This window comes from Haliotis asinina, chromosome 16, assembly GCF_037392515.1.
Source record: "Haliotis asinina isolate JCU_RB_2024 chromosome 16, JCU_Hal_asi_v2, whole genome shotgun sequence".
NCBI lineage: Eukaryota > Metazoa > Mollusca > Gastropoda > Lepetellida > Haliotidae > Haliotis > Haliotis asinina.
In genome coordinates this window covers 24750482-24774669 of record NC_090295.1, presented here as the reverse complement: position 1 = coordinate 24774669, position 24188 = coordinate 24750482, and the positions used below count along the sequence as shown (strand labels likewise).

Here is a 24188-nt window from a genome sequence, read left to right as displayed (position 1 = left end):
TGTTTTTGGCTCTGCCATGGCAGTGATAGCATGAGTGTCACGTTTTTGGCTCTGCCATGGCAGTGATAGCATGAGTGTCACGTTTTTGGCTCTGCCATGGCAGTGATAGCATGAGTGTCACGTTTTTGGCTCTGCCATGGCAGTGATAGCATGATTGTCACGTTTTTGACTCTGTCATGGCAGTGATAGCATTAGTGTCACGTTTTTGACTCTGCCATGGCAGTGATAGCATGAGTGTCATGTTTTTGACTCTGCCATGGCAGTGATAGCATGAGTGTCACGTTTTTGGCTCTGCCATGGCAGTGATAGCATGATTGTCACGTTACTGATTATGTCGATGTCATGACAGTGTTGGCATGAGTGTCATGTTGACTGTCATGACAGTGTTGGCATGAGTGTCATGTTATTGATGATGTCGATATCTTGACAGTATTAGCACGAGTGCAATGCTGACTCTGTCATGGCAGTGTTAGCATAAGAGCGTCAGGTTATTGATGATGTTGATATCATGGTAGTATTAGCATGAGTGTCATGTTGACTCTGTCACGACAGTGTTAGCACGAGGGTCATGTTGACTCTGCCATGACAGTGTCAGCATGAATGTCAAGTTGACTCTGTCATGACAGTGTTAGTATGAGAGCGTCAGGTTATTGTTGATGTCGATGTCTTGACAGTATTAGCACGAGTGTCATGCTGACTGCCATGGCAGTGTTGGCATGAGTGTCATGTTACTGATGATGTCGATGTCATGTTGTCTCTGCCATGACAGTGTTAGCATGAGTGTCATGTAATTGAAACTGTCCACACAGTGTTGGGTTGAGAGTATTTTTAGTGTATCACACGCTGGGTTGGCTGTGGCCTTTCTTGAACTGATTTCCAGGCAATCTTGCAGAAATGTGTTTACGGAATTTAATTAGGTAATGTGTGCTATTTTGATCAACCATTTTGTGCATAAATATGCTCACAGAAATCTATCAGATTGCATGTGTGTGCAGAATATCTTGTTATTGTAAATCTTTGAACAATTAAGATAAACTTCAACAACTTGTACAAAACAATACATAATTTATTTACATCTGTTTTTACAAAAGTGCAATTAATATCTTCACACAGACATCACGTTTTCTCAGCAGTTATCAGTCTCCTGATGAGGGGTATCAACTTGTCCTCTGAAAAAAAAAACATTTTAGAGATTTTTCTAAAATGAATGGATAGCCACAAGTACTGAGCAAGGCTTGTTTCACATTTAATCATTTATATAATCATTTATATTTTGACCGAGGACAACTGTTGGCTAGAGCTAAAAGTCATGCTAAACTCCAAAGTTTTGATCCACACTGAGTTACAAACCTTTCAGATCTAAAGTTGGATCTTCCAGTTTTTTCTGTAACATGTCTGCCAGTAAGTATCGAAGTTCCTTGAATATAACACCCGTCTTGGCCTTTGCCTGAAAAAGTACATCAGATATTGACTTAAATCAGGAAAATTATAGTTGACGAAATGGCTATTGTACTGAGCAGCCTATACACATGCACTGAGTGACACATGTGATTGAGGAGACGTGAATGTGATGTGCTCGAGTATATTACTACGCTTGCAACAGGACTCATGAGTTCTTGACGATGACTGTACTGTCAACATGAGGAATAAAGGTGTAAACCTAAACTCAGCCTTCTTTTCAATGGTCCACATAAATCACACAGTACACAGAACAAAAATGTTAGAGATCACGAATATGTTTGTGTATATAATTATTGTGACAACTGATAGTCTGCATCACATGTGTACCCCTATGACAAGTGTACATTAGCTCAGGCTGAGGGTGTACACAGTGTTCAAATGTAACATGTCACATATGGGGTTACATTTTCACAGGAAAGCACACAGTTAAGTTACACTTTGGTTCAGTCTCATTTGGGATTCAAACCTACGTTTGCTGAGCAAAGTATCTAATCACATACAGACAGTCAGCAGTCTAACCCATTCAGCCACTGCAGTTTTCACAAAACCGAAGTCTGACAGGTCGAAATTGGCACTTCAGCCCTCTAATAGCCAAAGTTTTGAGCCCTTAGAAAGTTGTTAAATGTTCTATTTGGGATAACACGTTTTCAAGAAGAGACATGGAACCATTGAGCACAGGTATGTGACAAACCAAGAATACTAACTGAAGCATACTTTGGATTTGAACCACATACTTGCCGTTATTGCTATGGTTATGGCACACAACAATGTAGGTTAGAGATGGCACCAGGGATATGCATCATCCTGAAAGGTCCAGAGACTTTTGGTTGCCATGGTACTGACCTTGAACTGTATCCAGGTATCTATGGAGACAGCCTGCTGAGTGTGTTGTACATCAATGTCTCCACCGAACAGCATGAGAGGGTAGGAGGAGGTGAGAGTGGAGTCGCGGAGGTACACCCGGGACAGTTTCACCTGCATTGGGGACAAAAGTCTCACAATTCATCACACATGGAGCACACAGAGACTCATGTTTTATTCTGGTGGAGAGTGATTCTGAGCACTGAGCCCATGTCATTAATCTGTTGAAGTTCAGTAACATTGTTTCAGTGAGTCCTTGGATGGGTGACTGTGTTTGGCAGTTTGATTCCTGACAGTTTCTCAGACTTCAGTCCTGCCCCATGGGTAAGCACGTGTGATACATGTGGCCTTACTTAAAGAAAGTGAGTTTGTGCATGAATTGTTTTTTTTCGCCCAGCAGCAAATGGGTACCCGCACAATAATTATAATGTTAACCTTCATGATCATCACTGGCAGTTGGGTTATCAATGCGTTGGGGTAATAATGCGTTACCTTATTGTTATTAAATATTGATGCGGAACTTATACACTTTCTGCCATCAGTATGTACAAAATTTGTGTAAAAAAACCACCAAACATGAAATTTATGGATGTCAGCTTCTGTAGTATGGGGGACGTGATGTTTAAGAGTATATTTTTAAGCCATTATCAAGTGCCTGCAGTAAATGAAGAGTACTGGTATATTCTATAACGTCATATACGTCATATTACTGAAGTTGATATCAATAACTTTCACATTGACCTGTATCACCTCCATATATCCTTTCAAAGACTGTTAAAAATAAATATTTACAATGACTCAGACTAGTTGCAAGGAATGAGAACTCGGAAAGTAGGCATCATTTACTGTGACTTCTAGTGTCATTAATAGCTCCCATTTCAGTGAGAGATTGAGTCTAGTTTTATGCTGCAGTCAGCAATTTTCCAGCTACATGGTGGTGGTCTGTGAAAAAATTCAGTGTGGGCCATTTCAGCTTACACATGGCAAGGTGACCAGAATTGGAAGAAAACTGAGAAACAACAAAATAGACCGTACTGCATTTTCTACATACCTTTTCAAGATAAACCAGCCATCCATTAGCCTGGAGGAACCTGTTCACTGAGGATGGATGTATCTGTGCAATTCCCTGTGATGTCTCGGCAAGGCAAACAATCTTCTCGGGATTGGCTGCAGCATCCACTGCCGGAGTGAAGCTGATCTTTGCCACGCTGGGGTACAGTCCAGCAGTGATCACTGCTCGGACCACGGCAATGGTGTCCGAGTTAAGGCCCTGGTCGATGGTGGTGCTACTACTGATGTCAAGTACCTCAGACTTCTTCCCTGTTGGCCTCCGTACACTTGACGTGGTGATGTTCTCAAAACCAATTGAGGTCACAAGCTTCACGAGGTCGTTCTTCACATTCTGTAACAACATCAACACCTCTTGTCATAGTCAGGGTGGTTGGGTAACCTAATAGACATAGCGTTTGCTTGTCATGATGAAGACCCGGGTTTGATTCCATACATGGGTACAATGTGTGAAACCTATTTCTGGCATCCCCTGCCGTGATATACCTGGAATATTGCTAAAAGTGGCGTAAAACCAAACACACTCACTCACTCTTGCAATACTCGCTACCATTCCAACAGCTGTTCTATTGTTATACCCCTGATAAACAGATAAAGAGTGAATGCTGCTTTACTCTGGCTAATGCAAACAAGGAATTAATAGGACCTGGAGCATCGAGAGTATGTGGTCAAAGCTTTTAACTCATCCCTGAAACAAGGTGTGGTACTGCGACTGACTGGTTGATGGACCGGGTACAACACAAATAGATTTACATAGGGTATCACCTGGAAATACTGTCTACTCTAGGTATCATCTACGCTCAGATCTATCAACTCTAAGCAATATCTATACAAAGTACTATCAACACTAAGCACCATCCACACAAAATGCTATCAACACTGAGCACTATCCACATTAAACACTATCCATGCTAAGTGCTATCAATACTAACCACTATCATCACTAAGTGCTATCAATACTAAGCACTATCCACCTTAACCACTATCCATGCAAAATGCTATGAACTCTATCCACATTAACCGTTATCTATGCAAAGCACTATCAACACTAAGCACTATCAACACTAACATTAGCCACAACCAGCACTATCCATACAAAGCACTATCAACACTAAGCACTATCTACATCCAGCACTATCCTTGTGGCAATGAAGTGTTACTGTGAACAACCAGCTCCCAGAGAATGGTTTTGTTCCACATACCTCAATGTCCATCAAGGTGTTCCTCTTCAGGAAGTTTCTGCTGCAGAAAGAGTGCTCTGCTTGCCTCCCTTGGCTCCGAGCTGACACCCAACTAGCACACAGAGAAAACAAATGAGTATATCCTTCCAGGATTTAACCTCAACTCACAAATATCAGAAACCCCTAATTATGAGTTTTAGGGGTCCTTGCTGCCAATATGAAGGTCCTGTGAAGTAATGGAGTAGAGAACTGTATAATTTTTTTTAGAACCTGAAATGAATCACTGATCATGTGCAGTGCACTCCATGTGGACTGATGGATGAAATGATGCACGAAGCTGCTAAGAAATTAAGAACCAAACACTTTGTGAATACAATCAATACTATTTTGAGTTCTTTGGGATGCAGTGAAATTTTTTTTCCATCCATTCTCTACATTTGTGTGTACTGGACGCACATATGTGGGTTGTGTAAAACCCTGATCCTTCACAATGCCACTGACACATATTTATACGTGTGCACTCAGTACACCATCTCAAGCTCTACTAGTTTTGCAAGACTGCACTGACATTGCAATGCACCATCGTATTCCAAGTCATTTACAATTATTACAACCTAAAGGGCATTGTAAAAGTAACTGACAAAAAAATACAAAATGCCATTTGGTCAGGGCAATACTGGATTATTGCCAGCCACAAATTCTCACCCTTCAAATGCTTTGTAGACCGTCAGATGGTCAGAACAGGCTATGGACATGGCCCTTTTGGCGGTGTCAGCAAGATCACGTTTGCCGAGTGGTACAACAAACGGTGACTTCTCTGTCATAGATGCTGCAATTACTGCCTGAAAAGTAGTTGTTAACATGTGACACTTATTAAAAACTGAAATGATACATATTACAGGATCTTTGAAACACAGAATTCTCAAAGTTGAAGTATGCGATGTTTATGTGGAATTCAGTTCTGCGATGTAAAGCTATACTTCAATAAATTCATGACAGCAAAACTATCCTGTCTGTCATCCAGACATCATACCAGTAACGCTGTCATTTGAAACTGGGTTTGTTTGTTGCATAACACCACACTCAGCAGTATTCCAGCTATATGAAAGTGGTCTGTAAATAATCGAACCTGGACCTGACAATCTTGTGATTGACATAATGCACACTGATCTATGCTTTTAGAACATGATGACACATCTAATCAAAATCAGTAAGCCTCTTAGTTGCCTCTTATGACAAGCACTGTTTGCTGAAAGCCAATTCTGACCCAAATCTTCATGGGCACTGAAAAACTAGTAGTTTAGAATAAGAATTAGTCATCAGAAATAACTTCCCTTGGAACAACGAGCCCTGGTTTTGTGATGAATATTTTAACTCAGCATTCCATCATTAAAGATGGAAATTCTGCACCTACCACTTGCTCTAAACATCCAAAGATGGCAGCAAATATGAGCATCTTGCCAATGCGGACGTGTACTGGGAGGGCAGCCAGATGGTGGCCTAGGGGAGTAAGACTGCCCCCCTCTAAGTCACATGCCCCCACATCCTGTAACAGTGTCAGGGCTCTGGACACAACGACAGACTGTGGGGGGTCCATCGCACGGCTCAGGAACTCAACGGGCTTGCCAAACTTGCATTTCTGAAATAGGTAATAACAAACTGGCACCTGTCCTCACAAGGATGAATAGTCTATAATTCCAACCATATGCTTGGACATAGGAACATGTGGGTTCTACAGTCTTGTGGAATATGGTGTTATGCATTCTTACCAATATTCCTGCCATATTACAGCATAGCACCAATACTAGACTTCAGACAGTACCCATGCACAGGTCTTCTGTGTATTCAGCATTAACCATTAACTATCCAGAACTCTACAGTTTGTTCTTTGAAACACAATATTTTTGACATTTTGATGATTCCTCATTCCATTTGTTCCTCTGATGTTCTAGCATGTTTATGAAGTGTACCGGGTAAGTGATGTTCTAGGATGTTCTGATGAGGTGTAAGTGATATTCTGATGTGTTCCTACTACATATCAGTGGAGTTCTAGCATGTTCCTGTGAGGTAACAGTGAAGGCTAGAAGGCCTAAAAGACTGTTCCTATACTATATCAATAATGTTATTGTGTGTTCCTATGAGGTATTTGTGATATTCTGGGGGTGTTCCTATGAAATACAATGATAGTCCAGGCTGTCCCCATGCTGTATAAGTAATGCTATCTACCATGATGTTGAGGCACAGTTCTTCCAGTGGGACCCTAAGCAGCTCGGGCACAGTAAAGGGCCGGAAATTCTCATACCTGGAAAATAGTCACACACCATGGAGAGGAGAAAGATCATGACAGTAAATCATCTATGAACAGAACTATTCACAAGGATAACTCAGGTATGACCAGCAAAATGTTAGTGTCTCACAGCTGTTGATGAAAGACTACAGTTCCTTATCAAGACTTTCCACGTATGCCATGTATGGTACAGAGGTGATCTTACATTTGTTTAGTATACAGCCTAAAGCAGAAGCCCTCCTGGACCCGACCTGCCCGACCTTGACGTTGCTTGGCATTGGCTTTACTGATGAAAACTTCCTCCAGGGAGCTCATCTGACTAGACTCGATGTACCTGCGCCAGAAACATCTCTTACATACTACACAATATACATAACACTCAATCAAAGCAGCTCACCTATAACAGACACACCACTTACGTACTACACAATAAACATAACACTCAATCAAAACAGCTCATCTGGGACAGACACACCACTTACGTATTACACGATAAACATAACACTTAGTCGAGGGAGCTCAACGGACTAGACTCGATGTTCCCTTGTAGTCGACATAAAGTTCACTCACCCACGAGTTCCCTCCCATGAACCCTTTCCTTCCAAAACAGTCACATGACTTGCCATGCTTCTCACTCTATCCTGATTAAGCCTTAGCACCCAGGTTTGCTGGAAAACCTGAAGTGCCTTCTGTGGGGAGGTTGGTAGGGCTTGACATCATATAAGTACAGAATAACAATTTTACTTTAAAAATTACTTATTTAGTTATCCTGACTCATGCTCATTATGCTTCCAGAATCTAACGGAAATGGTAGTGGGTAAGGCCACTTGGATTCAACATCAGCTGTTCTTAGATATGTCCTGTGTCAACTCCATGGGAAATGTGCAAAGGCACTTCATGGATCCTGTTCTTCCAACTTCGCTCTCAACTCAAGGGGATTACATCTTGTCATATTCTTCTCGTACACAAGTGATTCTCATACATTCATGTGGATTTTAGATATACTAGTACTGGTATCTTCTTCTTACTAGCTATGTGTAACAACCCATTGATGATGATAAGCTCTTTACTATAAATGTGTTGCAACCCCTTAACGTACAAATAAGATCATCACTCGCACATTGTCTTAATCACTCATGCTAGTCTGGTCTAGACGGTGTGCATGGACTCTGAGCCAAAACTCTCCAGAGTGAAGGTTAACAACAAGTCAATGTAAAAAAGAACGAGATTTCCAACTTACTGCCTTTTAATTGTGCTATAACAAGTGGTCCAGAGTGGTAAATGCAGGAAATGTCTTTGGTGGCGATGTCCCTGAGGTAGTGGGTTGGTGAACACGGTGTCCACTTTACAATAGCAGCCCTCCAATACAGATGTATAGATGATATCGAGCAGTTTCTGCGCAGAACGAGTGTTGACACTAGTGCACTAGACATAGTGTTGGTTGGAAGCTCTTGAAGGTTCAAGTCCTGCTGCTTTGTAGGCCCTCAGCATAATGCCTCTCATCCAAAATGATATTGTCGTTCTTGAGACCTCTACGGTGATCTCTGTTGACAAGGGGATGAATAGGTGCTTGAATTTTCTTTTTCTTATTTTAGTCTTTTGAATATAAATATTGGGTGTCCTCTGGTCCAAGGATTGTAGATAGCATTGGGATGTGGAACTGTGTGTCCAGTTGGCCAGGTAACTTTTTCTTTACAGAAGTGTAGTAGTGAAAGTAATTCTGGCACTTTTGTCAACTTGATGTCCATCTTCATTGTCATGACTGTACTGATCGGTGCCAGGTACGTACAGAGTGGCAAACATTTTAATTGCCTCATATATCTAAGATGACATAGATATTCTGCCACTTGAGGATGAGTTGCTTTCATTGCTGTGAAGACTTTCCACGCTGCATACTGTTCAAATCTCTGTCACTTGTCGTACAAGCTGCGAGTTGATCTGAGTAGAGCCAGGTTTACTGTTTTCGCTGCTTTGCTGGTGTATACTCTTTTCTTCAAACAAGTCTTGATATGTTCCATATGTGTAACTGGAATGTTTATTGTGAGCTTGCTTGGTGTTGCCTTCATTATGAGCTGGAACGCCTCTGGGTGGAGCATCCATTCTGTCGATGAAGTGGGCGAGATAGTCTGCTAGTACATTCCTGGTTCCTGGAATGTGACTTACCTTTGGCCAGATGTTTAACTCATCTACAGTGTTGAACAACTGGAAGGTGAACTGAAGCAGTCTTGGAGATCTTGTTGATCCTTGCTGATTTATGTAGTATCCCACTGTTGAGTTGTCTGTATACACTGCCAGCACAGGGTTGATCAGTGAGCCCGACTAGTGTTGTGTGGCGTAACAGTCGTAATCTCCAACTGGTTGATGTGAAGACGTTCTTCATTTGAACACTTCCTTGATGCCACTTTGTTGTTGAGATATATACTCTCCCCATCCTTGTAGTGATGCATCTACATAGAGGTGCGTGTCAAAGACTGACTCTTCTAAAATGGTCCCTCCAAAGACATTCAACTCCACCATAATAAGCATGTCTTGAGGCTGTCCGGTTGAGAGATCAGGCCCATGCTGTCCAGGTGTCTTGCCAGGAATTGCTGCAGCAGACGTAATTGTAGTCTTCCTCTGCAAGTCAGGTCCTGTGCTCAGGTATATAGACCGAGGAGACACTGCCATGTTTGTAGTGGTGATGGAGAGATGACTGCTTCTGGAATCATGACTTTGACCTTGACCCAATGATCTTTTGTGACCACAATATGATTCTGTGTTGTGATAAACCTTATTCCCAGGAACTGAAGATTCTAGTCGTGGTGTAGAGTTTAGCAATCTTCTTGTATTCCACCTCACAAGACTTGTTACGGGAATTTGTTCTATCAGTTTCCTGGTCCAGTGCTCTCATGAAGGGGTCCATGTGATGCAGAGGGTGATTCTTGACTGGCTAGTACTGGGTTGCTTTCTCGAATGCTGTACGAAGGTTTGCAGATGCCTTGGTGATCAGTTCCATCGGTGGAATCATGAAGGTGTCAAAGTCATCTTCCAGCATCTTGTATGTGAATGATGCATTCAATTCCCTGGAGGTAGACACTAAGTCCAAGTTGTATGCAATTCAAAATGTGACCTCTACTTCTGAGAAGACCTCATCACCCTATTCATGTGGTCGTAGTGCCTTCTGTGTATATTCCCTCCGATAGTTCTGGGTCTACCGAACCGTGCAGGATCCTGATGTGGAGTGACTCTCTTGGATGTTTGCGGAACCTTCTCACCCAGCCTTCCAAACATGAAGAACTTCTCGTATGTGAACGTCTCCTTTGGCTGTAGACTTGTGAGATGAGGATGTAGATATCTCAGAAGCAGGTTCTCGAACACCTATGCTTTCGTCATTGTATTGTTCTGATGTGCAGATCTCTCTCTGGCCAAATGGTCTCCAATGGTCAAAAATAGCCGTCATCTACCATGTAAACTGCTCCATGAAGTCGCCTGTGTCAAAGTTCTGCGTTGTAGGATGGAACTGATGCGGTGTTCACGAAGAGAAAAGTGAGGCATCATCTGTATCTTCTTGCAGCTGCGATGAGGCTACGCTGATGACAGATAACTGAGGCTGTTCTTCAAATGATTGTCTCACCTTGGAGGTAGACTGTGTTGATGTTCTAGTAGATCTGTAGAGAAACTGCATTAATGGAGGGTCAGCCTAAATCAATAAACCTGCTTTGTCAAGGGGCAAGATGTCTTCATTAGACAACCTTTGCACTGATTAGCTGGGACAAGTTGATTTCAACAAGGTGCTAGATGACAAGAATTTCTTCTGTGCTGGAGATGATGAGGTCTCCTTCCTCTTGCTCTACGATGGTGTTGACTAGTAGAGCTCTCCTTAGACATGGCTAAGTCCTGACCAGCAACAGACGACTGCCCCCATAAACATAATCGGCAAATCACCTGGGTTATTAATTTCAGCAGTAGTTAACAAAATACGATTACCTGCATTATCACCAGATTTATCATGAGTTGACTTAAGATGACGTCCTCACCCATTCTCATCTCACATCTATAGATGTAACACCAATAATGATAAAATCACAAATCCGATAAATAAATACAATATCTGCAACGCAAGCTGGAAGACACGGATTAATGCCTTACAGGCACTGGGGGTGAGGATTAGCTGCTCATAAACAATATCTGCAACCGCTGCAAGAATTCATCTAACGTAAACGAACTACATTGTGATGAATAAATGTCACAATATATGGATAAGGTTTTTCAAAATTTTGACATATGATGCAAGATAAAAATACTCAAAAGACATACATGGTTAAATTTGGATACAGGGTCTAAATATAAAAGGACACTAGTGTTCCCCAACCATCTTCATGGGCAATGAAGGAGAGAGTGACAAGAATGTTAAGTCATGTGACTGTTTCATCAGGAAAGGGTTCAAGGGAGGCAACTTGTGGGTGACTGAACTTTCACGTCCTCTTCAAGGGAACTACAAGGGATTCCAGTTTTCCACTATCATTTGCATAGAATGAGATAAGCATAGTAAACATCAGTAAGGATAAGGAAAAATTTCAATTTTTTTCACATCAAAATTGCTGAATAGGAACACAGGTTGAGTAGGGTCATCTGTCTGATAGATCACATGTGACAAACATGATACCATACTGCAATAAGGAAACTTATTGGACTTGACGCAAGAGTACAAGTGTGACAAATATAATCTTGCAAACACTGATGTTCTACTGAAAGAATTCACCTGTTTTCTTTTGCCTTTCCAGCATCAATGACAAACACAACATCAGGTATGGTGATGCCAGTCTCTGCAATGTTGGTTGCTATGACAATCTTCCTGACACCTGGAGGTGGCGTAGTGAAGGCCTCGCTCTGGTCCGTGGATGACAACACAGAGTGAAGTGCAAGGACTCGGTACCTGAAGATACCATTACATTTTCAACCCACAGCTCACTGCACAAAAAATAAAGCATGATTGCATTGTCAGCCGTATTTAACTTAGTCCCAACATCCATGTATAAAGAATACTGAACAAACATTTCAGACAGGTGTCATGTAAAGGTGGTTAGACAGGGAGAACGGGATTCAGTAACTGATTAAAACTTCCAACTCGTGGTAAAACCTTTGATACAGGCTGACATGTTCCACACATCCACTCAGCCCCTCAAGAACTCAAGAATTGCAAAACACATATATACTGGTTTCCAGACCCATAATGCGTAGCCTGGAACACATATGCAACAAGGTCCATCCATAATTGTTCATGATGTGTCATTACCGTGATTTGTCTGAGAAGTGCCTGTCTGCCTGCAGGTTCTCGTGCAGCTCCTGAATGTCTGACAGTCCGGGAAGGAAGACAAGCACTGAGCCATCCATTCTGCAGAATGGCTCCTTCTTGTCCAGGTGACGCAGGATCTCCTAGGATGGAAATTAGAATGCATTCAAATCCATGAACTGGCAGTAAGCATTAAGCAGACCATCCTCCCATCCCATAATTTGTCCCACATCGTGAAGTGGAGGTAAGACAAATTACCAATGGTGGTAGACATATTCATTAAGTTTCAGTTGCAGTCTGAACACCAAGTTTATAGAAACTGTAGATGAGTAGAAGATGGAAGTGCCATAGTTATTGTCCCACCATGATGAGGTCCATGTTGATCCTCTTCATGTTGAGTCTGGTGACGGCATTTCGGGTCTTCAGACTGTACTGGTCAGCACTGAGGTCAGTCTGGAACAGGACAACATGAGACAGCGTGGTCGGAAACATAGGCCAGTGGTGTGGCAGTTAGATTTGGTGTTGTTGTGGTGTGGTGGTGTTGTGTCTGGGTGGTGTTGTAGTGTAGTGGTTTTGAAGTGTAGTGGTGTTGTGGTGTGATTGTATGGCGGTGTAGTGTCTGGTGTGGTGTGTAGTGTTGCAGTTTTGAGGTGTGGTGTGGGGGTGTTTTGTTTGGGTGGTGTTGTGGGGAGGTGTTGTGGTGCATGGTGGTGTTGTGGGGAGGTGTTGGGGTGCATGGGAACATGTTGTATTGTGGTGTTATGGTGTGGCTCTTGGGGTAATGAGTAATACTGACCATGTCGATCTTGGTGATGTCCTGTTTGGTCCAGTAAACATCCACCTGGGATGTGTCTCCCCCTTTCTCTGTCACCTCTAGTGTGGCACTTTCTTCCTGGGTAGAAAATACATACATTTCAATCATAAATTCCTGGTATCCCATGCAACTGACAGTCCATTCTGTCACTGTAATACTTCTCCTGTCTCTGCAGTGAGACAGACTCATCTACCATTGAGACATATGCCTGTCTCTGCAGTGAGACAGACTCAGATACTATTGAGACATATGCCTGTCTCTGCAGTGAGACAGCCCTCTTAAGTATTCCAAGAAATTTAACCTCACCTCCACCAGCTGCCCTGACTTGAGTGTGTACGGCGAGTCCTCGTCCACAACGTAGCTAATAGTCTCTATCACATCTTCTAAGTGATAGACCTGTATAGATGAAAGGTGATGGTAGCAAATTAGTCAATGACAATGGAGTAGTATTAGCAATGGGGGTTTTGGCTCACCCCGCCAAATCCCTGCAAATCTGCAAACCAGAGTTGCACCACATCTGAGACTAATTATACAACTAGTTTTCGTCTGGAAACCCATTCATGTATAGTGGGTGGAAAATCCCCACTACGTTTAAACACGGGTGTGGGGGAAACCCAACAGACTAGAAAGATTAGAAAGAACAAAAAAAGAGTAAAAGGGTTCGTTTGTAGCCACACAGAAAGATGGAAGGTGCATTCTCCCAAGGGGGACTGCGTCGGTGCCTTCTCTCACTGTGAGAGTGCCCCGCTCAGCTAGTCCCTTTTCAGAGACCCAACTGATATGATCGTGATCCCTTGCTCACAAAATGAGCAAGGGCCGCTTGTCCCTCGCGTCATGAAATTGTGCAAGGGAGTCAATTGGAGGCAACGGCAGGATACGAACTCACAACACACAGCTGTGCGACTGTACACAATAAGCCCACACCTCAACTCAGGACCGAGAGCAATAATCTCAGTTTAACGGGTCTACCTTTTATGAACACTGCGATCACGTGATAGCTCCATGGCAACAGTGGTATATTACTTCCTTGGTGTGCCTCACACGATTGATAAAGTCTGTGCCAGCTGAGAGCTGATTAGACACAATGACATACAATTAGAGAAATGTTTAACATATATTATGAACACTCTAACATGGTTACAGTGAATGAGTGACCGTGGATTGAGAGGCCGAGGGTATATATTCTTGTATGAGAAGACATGAGTTACTAGATTTATTAGGTTTAAAGTATAAAAACACACCTACTATGAAAGAGTTAATAAAGGAAGCTCGTGACCGTTGAATGCGAGGGTATTCCCATATGAAGAAGTCAGAGCTCACTGAATTACTAAAGGAACAACAACCTATAGAATTACAATTCACTCCTACTGAGCATGCTACAGGAAAATATTTGAGAGGTTGGACAATGGAAGTTCAAAGAAATATAAACACTGAAGATATAAAAAAATTGGTATTTGATAAAGTATATGAAGAACTGAAAGATTTAAGAGATTTAGAGAAACAACAGGCGATTGAAACAACTTACCAGACCATTGTTTACTTCAGAGGTAACAAAAGCAACAATTTTACAATGGAACCAGATACTATCAACTCTTCTATAGACATATCATTTGAGAAAATTCGAGAAACACTAGAACATTATACTAACAGAGGGTCTGGTTGGGTTGTTGATAAGACTAACATGGTTTACCTGGATATAGCAAACTATGTACCGTTGAGAGGAGGATTGTACTTACCATTGCCTGAGTCTTTTAAGAACAATAAGATCTGCTAAATTTCCAACTGAAAAAAATTCTGACAGACTTTCCAGTTATCTGGAAGATGATGGGATCAATTGAGAAGGTATAGATGAACCCACCCCTACAAATCAGGTCTCAAAAATAGAAAAACAAAATCCAGACTCAGCTATAAATGTATTCGGGTACGAAGGTAAAAATGTAATAGTGCACAGGATAAGCCCTTAGTTGTATAAGGATGGGCTTAAAATAATCAATATACTTATGATACAATGAAGTGAAAAATATCTATACACATGGATTAAAAATTTCAACCGACTGTTGCACGATCAATCGAAACACAGGGAAAAGAATCACTTTTGTGACAGGTGCCTTCATGGGTTTTCTAGAGCCGATCTGTTCAATTCACACAGGGATGATTGCTTAGGTGTAGAGGAGACAGCCGTACGGGTAGATATGCCGACCAAAAACAACAATATCTTGAAATTTATCAACCACAAAAATCAGATGCCAGTACCATACATTATCTACGCCAACTTCGAAGCTATCATTAAACCAATCGATACAGTGGCCCAATTCCCTACTCAAAGTTTCACACAAAAAGTTGAACAGCATGAGGCGTGTGGGTTTGAGTATGTGGTTGTTCGTTGTGATGGCCAAACTAACCCTCATGTTATTTTTAGAGGCCCAGACACAGCTGGGAAATTTCTAAAGGCTTTACAACACGAAGAGAAAGCAATCAGGAAAAAATGGTACAGCAAAACACCAATGTGTATGACGCAAGCAGATTGGGTGGCCCACAACAAAAGCACACATTGTCACGTGTGCCATAAACCTCTCAATGGTGATTCTGTTAGAGACCACTGTCAAATTACTGGCAAATACAGAGGTGCAACTCACAATGAGTGTAATTTGAAGTTAAGAATAAATCCTAAACTTCCCATAAACTATTCATATCCCAGTGGTGTTTCACAATCTACACGGATATGATTCACACTTGATTATGTAAGCTATTTCAAAGGCAACATATCCTGTATCTCAAACAATATGCTGAGATATCTATGGGATGAGATTCATAGATAGTGTTCAGTTTCTGTTGTCGTCTCTAGACAGCTTGGTAAAGGCTAATAACCCAGACGATTTGGCTACAACTAATCAGAATACAGAAGAGAAAACTAGAGCTTTGCTGCTACTTAAGGGTATTTACCCGTATGAATATATGGATGACTGGTGCAAGTTTAATGAGATAGAGTTACTTCCCATTGACCGCTTCTATAGCAAGCTGACTGACGTGTCTGTCTCGCAAGACGATTACAAACACGCGAATTTCAGTTTTCCCCATAAGTACCCATTGACCAATGTGTCTCATTTTTTGTGATATAATAATTTGTGTAATTAGTCTAATTGTTTAGCTATTAACACTGTCGCCACTAAGACCAACTCACGATCTTTCTAACCCTCTGAAGGAGTGTAATACTGAGAAATCGTTGGTTCATTAGCTAATGGTTCCAGTTGTTTATGCGTTAACACGTAGTATTCTTTCAGAGCTTCATCGATGCCCTTGAAAGTTCTAACGAAATGACCTTCACGCCTTATTGATAAAATCTAGTCTCTTCATTTGTCTCATAGCGTATTCAGCCTGTGCAGCCTGTGGGTTTTCTACAGCTAAATTGTGTCGTTTTCCCTCCGCTTCTACCTCAGGCGCATTTGTCTCTTTTAATTGAGAAAAAGGGAAATTACTCCCGGAAAATGCTAGGGCATTCACAAGAGCCCCACCAACAATCATTGCTATTGTGGCCATATTATATATATTTCTTTAAAATATTTTCAGGTATAATACCTTGCTTTGCAAGAACGTCCTTGGTGGCCATCGCCATACAAATTTTCATTGTAAGCATAAAAATATCTTGCAGGTCGAAGGCGAGCTTTATAGTCACTTGTTTCATAATCATTTTAGTCAACCGAGCATATCCTACTGATAATCCAGAAACCACCAATGCATGGCAATATATAATTTTAATTATAACATAATATGAAGGTCAATTTCTGGGGGGTCCTGCAGACAGCCGACTGGGTGGAATATCCACACTGGGGGTACTGAACTTGCCTGACGGGCAGGCCTCCCCACCAACATATATAATGAAACAGCAGCATCACATGTAATTATTTTTTTCGTGCCTTGCTAAGACATTTTTTCTACCAGCTTCAACTCTTTTGGGGTTCTTCTTCTTGGTGTCTTGCATCAGTGGCTCCTGTTTGCTGTCCACAGACTGGGGTTGTGGGGTATCCCCCCACTTGGTTATCTCTTCCTGGGCCGCATCCATCTTGTATATTATTATTGTTATTATTTGTTTTATTAAATTTACAATGCTTTGCTGTGATGATCGCTGCCGTCATCGGGGCTAGATACATGCCGTATTTGTGATACAAAGCACAACTGATATAGCTTAAGGCATTATCAATCAACAGGTCCTTCTCTAAGTCTTCCCACAAATAGAGTCGACGTTCCGGTGGGATTGGTAAAAAGTGTGTTGCTATGCCAGTGTAAATCTGGGTAATAGTAGAACCTGTGAGTTTTGTCATCTATTTATTTCCTCGTCTGACATTTTCTGGATCTCATCAGCAGTTATGTTTTCTCCTAAATATTGTTTTGCCTTACCAGTCATGACTAGCGTTATCAGTCTGTCACACTGCTTGTTGTCCTTTTGTTCCTCTGGAACTAACATCTGCTCTAGTAATTCATCACACTCCATTTTATAATACAGTACTCTAGTTTCTATTTGTAAAAAATAATATCCACCATACACTAAACACATACAGATAAAGGTTAGATTACACACGACTAGAACTTCAAAAACAGACATTTTACTAAAAATTACTAAAACATTACTAAAAATTACTAAAACATTACTAAAAATTACTAAAGCATTTCTAAAAGCACAGGCTGGCCGCAAGTCATTTCTAAAATTTTATTAAAAACAAAGGCCGGCTGCCGGCCATTACTAAACTATTACTTGGTAATTCACTGGCTGGTCGGTTTTCAAAATGAAAGTTAGTTTCAGCGAGCTGTTTTGGCACCCGTTCCCGTTCTGATTTACTCATGACATCGTTCTCTCTCAAACACTCCTCGAACGAATGCCTGTCCTTGCAGTGAAATAATGCCACTCAACATGTCAGCTCCCTCAAATCTTTCAACACCAAGTTGAATTTTTGTGTCTGCACCCACATGCTGTGATTTGCGTGCCGGCAAGAGAAGGCCAGGTACGATAGCATGTCTCTCTGTTAGTACTGCAGTCATCCAGGATGAGCAACGTCACTTTTCCCTTAAACTGGTTGTGAAACAATGTTAAATAATCTTGTAGATGTGTACCCGGGTCGACTCTGTGTACATCTGGGTCCATCATCACCCAAGCTCTATCCTTGTCTTGTTCATGCCTATAGTAGGGTACAAGATAATGATTTTATCAAATACTTCCTCATAATACCCTTCCAACAAATCCAGCATGAAAACAGTCTTCCAACAACCCGTCTGTCCACATATAATAGCGCAGTGTGGATCGTGGGGCAAGACCAACACCCAAGTAGACATGGACCCGCCCGACCGCAGACCCCTATATGGGGGGTGAATTGCAGTAGGCTGTCTGCAGGACCCCCCATAGTTATTGGGGGTGTGGGGGGCACCCCCATTAATAGATGGCTTGCACGAATCTCCCATTGTCTATATTAAGTTGCACGTCCATTATTACATATAAATATAAATACAATCTACCGGGTGATTGAGCCTTCTTCGTTATTTGAATGGTTATACTCTCGCTTCCATTGTCGAGTAGGCGCCCACTACCGTGCAGACGATCTAATATCCAACCATAACGTGTACTTTGTTGTTAAGTAATCACTGATATTCATGGAGTATAGATCCAGGTCACTGAGAACGTTGTTGGAATATTGAGTTTCGTTTGATCGCCGGTAGCTTTATTGTTTCATCCCACTGCTGGTATGCTCTCATTCCATGGCTAAATAACTGATCAGGCACTCCCTTTACTGTCACTTCTACTTTGGTGATTGAAAGTAGAGTTGAAACATTTCTCGCTGTCTCTTTTGAAATAGCCGTATTCCTTCACGGGTATGACTATAATACCTTTCATCAATCGCACTGGCACGTTCATGTTAATATTCCATAGCGTGTCACTCTTGTCACGTACTATCATTCGGCGTCGCAGTATCCTATTGTAAAGGAGTACTGATTTCGAATCTGCCTGGCAAGATCAGGACTAGTCACCATGTCGAACTCTAATGACATGTTGTCGATCTCGTATTCACCCTCAAGATCGTTTGATGTACGCACGACTTTGTTGTAATTATTGAACGTGAGTTTGTATTCCAGCCTGTCACCAAATGTGGCTTGGTAAAACGGCACGTGTCCAGTTAGCAACTCAAAGTCAAGCGGGATACAAAACCTGTTCCCATACGCTTTGGCGATTGCTTTTTCACTATTTGGTATTTTGGCTCTCACTTCTGGTGTGAAGGCGTACCTGATACGTAACTTATTTGATTTTCTGCTGCTGATTCTCTGGTACACGCTGTTGTCGCGTTCTCCCTCACTTTTCCATAGGTCTGTGTAACAGTAATATACGTCGCTGTCGTCTATACTAAGCACCTCGTTGCTGCTAATTGTTATGGTAGTCTTCTTGACTATAGCACTATTATTCACGAGCTCCCGTTTGTCACTGTCTGAAGTCAATGTGATGTTAACTGCCAATCATGCTGTCCCTGGCACTATGAAGTCATTCTCACCCAAGTTTGGGAATGTACTAGGTTCTGGTCTATCTTGCGAGGATTGTTCGTAATAGTAACCGACTGGCTCGCGGCTTTGACGCCTAGCGGCTCTCTTCATCTTCGAAAATGATTTACCTTTCTACCTTATGACATTATATATTAATATTTACTAATATGATATAATTTCAAAACTATGGATGAAATTGAAATGGATGATTTTGGAGCTACTGCTCCTCCTGATGTTGATTACGATAAAGATACTTTGCTTACTAGTTCACAAATGAGCGACGAACTATTGAAACCAGCAGTCGACAATTATTATAATGGATTATAAAGCGATAGAAACTACATCGAGCCTCAGGGCCGATACTATTCAAATTTTTTTTTATAGATAAAAAAAGGCATTCTACATCTCAAGGATAACCTGGAGGTTGACCTCTTTAAGAAACACACTAGAAAAGCACTCGCCATGTCAAATCTAGCTGGTCATCTTGGTTCTGAATTTATCCGTGAAAATCTAAACATGCAGGATTATGGTGGTGCAAAACCTAAGGATTCCTCCGAACGTCATTTAAGATCTTCAAGCTACCAGATCCGAACTGTGGAGGGGTCTCCACACCTCCAGTGGTGACATAACACAGCGTGCTACAGAAGCGTCTGACAGCATCAAAAAACTGTTGGGTAGTTACTGGGACAAACCATTACCAGGATTTGAACTTCCAATGAGGGAACTGTGCGGTCTAGATGAAGCCATGAAACATGTACACGGAGAACTTGTGAACAACAAGGGAAAACTGAACGAACCTGACAAGCACATAGCTCGTGAAAAAAACAAACTTGACGAAACAGAAGACGAGGATATGAAGTGTCGTATCACAGAACGAATTAGTAATTTAGAAGATGAGAGATGTGCACGATTGGAATCCGCTTCCTCGAATCGTGAACAGCTTCGATCTCAGATCAGCCGCATTCGGGAAACAATTGATAGAACACTGAACGAGGATACCACGTTGGCTGACAGGATACGAATATTGTTCTGAGAGCAAGGCATGAATTGCCAGCATTCTGATGGCATTGGGCTTTCACCATATCAACAATTGTAGTATCAGTGGGGCTTCCTTACACCTCAAACCAAGTGGTGGTGATGCCAGAGACTGGATAAAAACTCATCTGAAATTGCTTGGAAGGGCCCTGGCTAAACTCGGTAAGGCCGCAGAAGCCCTGTCTGTTATCCTAGGAAGCATTGTATCATGGCTGCTCAGCATGATGGGCCAAACTGCCACGTGGCTTGGTCAAAATCTCTGGGCATTCATCATCGCCTTGGCTGGACTAGTGAACGCTGCGGCTAAGGAATTTTTACCCAATTAAGGCACAAGATGACCGCATCTCCTCCGACAACCAACGCTGTTTTACGATCGATATGCTGCTGATTGGACACCTGCACAGTGGGTGGGGGGAGACCCCCGACACCCCTGGTTTAACCCTTGGCTGTGGTGGTGATGCCACAGTGGGGGTGGATGGTGGTACATGGGAGATGTTTACATCAGCATTAACACCCAGTGTTTGGTCAGCCATGGTGATAATTTCATTGTTGTAGCCTGCTATTTTACTAATTCTCAAACACATGTCGCTCGGCACCATGTATAATCCCACATCGAACACATAGTCCACTTTTCACCTGGCATATTGCATGGTGTCCTGGTATCGATTTATAGCACTAGGTAGATATACTGGCGATGCTATTGCATCCTCAATATTAGCAACAAACTGTTTCTACGCGTCGTAAGCGGTTCCACTATCCATGATGCCGGAGCGCGTCTGCGATTGAGCGCCAAGAATCGCCTCAGTATAAAAAATTGACAAATGGTAATATTTCTGAATTAAATATCTGGTAATACTTTTAACCTAGATACATCAGGATCTGACAGCAACACATGATACGATATAGTTCACGACGACGCAGATGAATGGGGAATATACCCATCATTCGGTGGTAAATTGCTCGATTTAGAAGACTTTGACAGTAGAACAAACATCATTCAAAACAAACCGTACTATCTAACACTCACTGACGACAACAGGTGGATGATGTTACCATCTCAAATCAACTGGCTTCTCAATGTAACACTAATTTCTCCATACATTTTCATGGACAACAAAGACCACTACCTTTACAACGTCGTAAACAACAGAATCCTCCTGAATGATAGAAGATCATGTTTCCACTGCACTCAATGACAACAAAATCTCAGAAGAGGAGTTTTGTTTGATCCTAGGTGAACTAGAGGAATACAACCAAATGAAGGAGGAGATTCGATCAAAGATTCATAAAACATCTTCTATAAGCGAGGATGAGAAGAAAACAAATACATAAAACAAGGGATACAACAAGCCCAACAGGTATTTATTACAAAAAACAAAGGTATAATAGAAGATACATGTTAAACTGTTTCACTGAAGTCAATATGGGGGATACCCCACCACCACAGTGTTTATAAAGAGTAGTATAGGGAATACTTGAATGGAGTTTTTTAGACCCCAAAGTCACCATCCTCAGAATACGGATATAATCACCCTATTAGATATTTGTTCACATCTATGTATAATAATGGACTTGTGGTGGGCTGAAAACATATCTTTGACTGATGTCGAGCTTCTGATTGTTAACAAACTCAAAGAATTAGGGCACGGCATCTATCATTTGACTATTGTTCTTAATGAAGATGTATTCAAAGAGTATTTTCTGACTGAATTCATTGTTGATAGTTTACATATGTGTATATCCAGCTACCTAAACAACATGATAAGACAAGAGTACAACACTGAGCCAATAATAGATATGGTTACTCTGAATATAGCATGTGATTACTGAGTAAATACAATTAGTAGGGGTTTCCCCCACACCCCGTTTAAAGGTAGTGGGGAGTTTCCACCCACTATATGTGAATGGGTTTGCAGACAAAAACTAGTTGTATAATTAGTCTTAGATGTGGTGCACCTCTGGTTTTCCCTGCTAATTTGCAGGGATTTGGCGGGGTGACCCAAAACCCCCATTACCAATTACTAATCCTACTCGATGGCAAACTGAATCGGTGCTCTAATAATTGTAAAGAACTCGTTTCCTTAATGTATCATTACTTGTGTACGCATTACTTTTGTGCAACTTAAGTTTCAAGACATCTCATTTGCTACATGATCCTGTTTGGGATTTATTCGCTGTTGTGAAAGACAAGTCTGACCTCCACCTAGATAATGTGCTCAGATTGGCATTCTTACATCTTTGTGTTTCAATAATAATGATAAACATGGTGATATCACTATCCAGAAATATATGTAATTAATAATGTTAAACATGGGGATATCACTATCCAGAAATATATGTAATTAATAATGTTAAACATGGGGATATCACTATCCAGAAATATATGTAATTAATAATGATAAACATGGTGATATCACTATCCAGAAATATATGTAATTAATAATGATAAACATGGTGATATCACTATCCAGAAATATATGTAATTAATAATGATAAACATGGTGATATCACTATCCAGAAATATATGTAATTAATAATGATAAACATGGTGATATCACTATCCAGAAATATATGTAATTAATAATGATAAACATGGTGATATCACTATCCAGAAATATATGTAATTAATAATGTTAAACATGGTGATATCACTATCCAGAAATATATGTAATTAATAATGTTAAAAATGGTTATTATGTGTAACAGTGTATATTCAGTCTCAACACTGAAGAAGACAATGAACAACCGTACCTCCACAGGGAATGTTCGGCCAGGGATGCTGATGACAGGACAGTGGCTGAAATAAGCTGAGAATTTCTCACTGTCCAGGGTGGCACTCATCAGTATCACCTTCAGATCTCGCCTCTGATTCAGAATCTCCTTGACAACAATCATCAGGAAATCTGACTGGACACTTCTTTCATGAACCTGAAGAATTTGAAAAATATAACTAACCATACAAGACAGATAACGCTGTGTTCAAGGGACCCACAACTTAATGTTCAGTTCTACATTTCATTTCAGTGTTACTTCTATATATGACAAAACCTGATGCAAAGGTGCTATAGTTCAGTTTTTTCACAAACAAGCAAGCAAGCTCTCATCAGAATGTCAAAGGTCAATTCCTAGCATAATAAAATTAATCACTGAAATACAAGATACGTCCATTCAAGGTTTTCATGGTTTTAGCAACAGTTGAATAACATATGAAGTCAATAAACTACTATAAAATACATTCCCAGTCTTTCACATAAGATTCATGGAAGTGCCTAAAAGTATAACAACTGTAAATAATTGAAAATAACTCTTGAAGATCATTTCTACTACAAAAGTCTACTCCTGAATACGTTTGATATCACATGCATATGTCCATTCCACAGGTACCATCTCAGTGTTTACCTCATCAATGATGATATGTGTGACCTGTGACATCAGCGGATCCTGCTGCAGTTGACGCAACAAAACTCCTGTAGTGCAGTAGGTGAGTTTTGTGTTGGGTCCCTTCTTTGACTCAAAGCGGATCTGATAGCCACAAAGTGACTGTTTGTGTCCAGGGCTTCCCTCTCCAAGCTCTTCTGACACTCGCTTTGCCAGACTCACAGCAGATATACGACGGGGCTGAGTACACACAATATGACATTGTGCTCCAGCACCAGACATTACAGATTCCTGAAAATGAAAACTGGAACT

General features: G+C 41.2%; 1 protein-coding gene across 1 annotated transcript in view; it reads right to left on the bottom strand.

Moving 5' to 3' along the window:
* Positions 1–1048: 1048 nt before the first annotated feature.
* The window catches only part of LOC137267866 (ATP-dependent RNA helicase dhx29-like), a 48949-nt gene continuing 25809 nt past the window's right edge, over positions 1049–24188 (bottom strand). The window contains exons 14-29 of the mRNA XM_067802302.1: positions 23898–24167; positions 23250–23426; positions 13251–13340; positions 12927–13022; positions 12494–12583; positions 12134–12273; positions 11600–11773; positions 7064–7192; positions 6798–6873; positions 5986–6210; positions 5277–5413; positions 4593–4683; positions 3374–3724; positions 2305–2436; positions 1351–1447; positions 1049–1169 (exon numbers count right to left, since the gene is read on the bottom strand). Of these exons, the coding sequence (XP_067658403.1) occupies positions 1117–1169; positions 1351–1447; positions 2305–2436; positions 3374–3724; positions 4593–4683; positions 5277–5413; positions 5986–6210; positions 6798–6873; positions 7064–7192; positions 11600–11773; positions 12134–12273; positions 12494–12583; positions 12927–13022; positions 13251–13340; positions 23250–23426; positions 23898–24167 (2328 nt within the window). The 3' untranslated portion in view covers positions 1049–1116. The remainder of the gene's footprint in view (positions 1170–1350; positions 1448–2304; positions 2437–3373; positions 3725–4592; positions 4684–5276; positions 5414–5985; positions 6211–6797; positions 6874–7063; positions 7193–11599; positions 11774–12133; positions 12274–12493; positions 12584–12926; positions 13023–13250; positions 13341–23249; positions 23427–23897; positions 24168–24188) is intronic.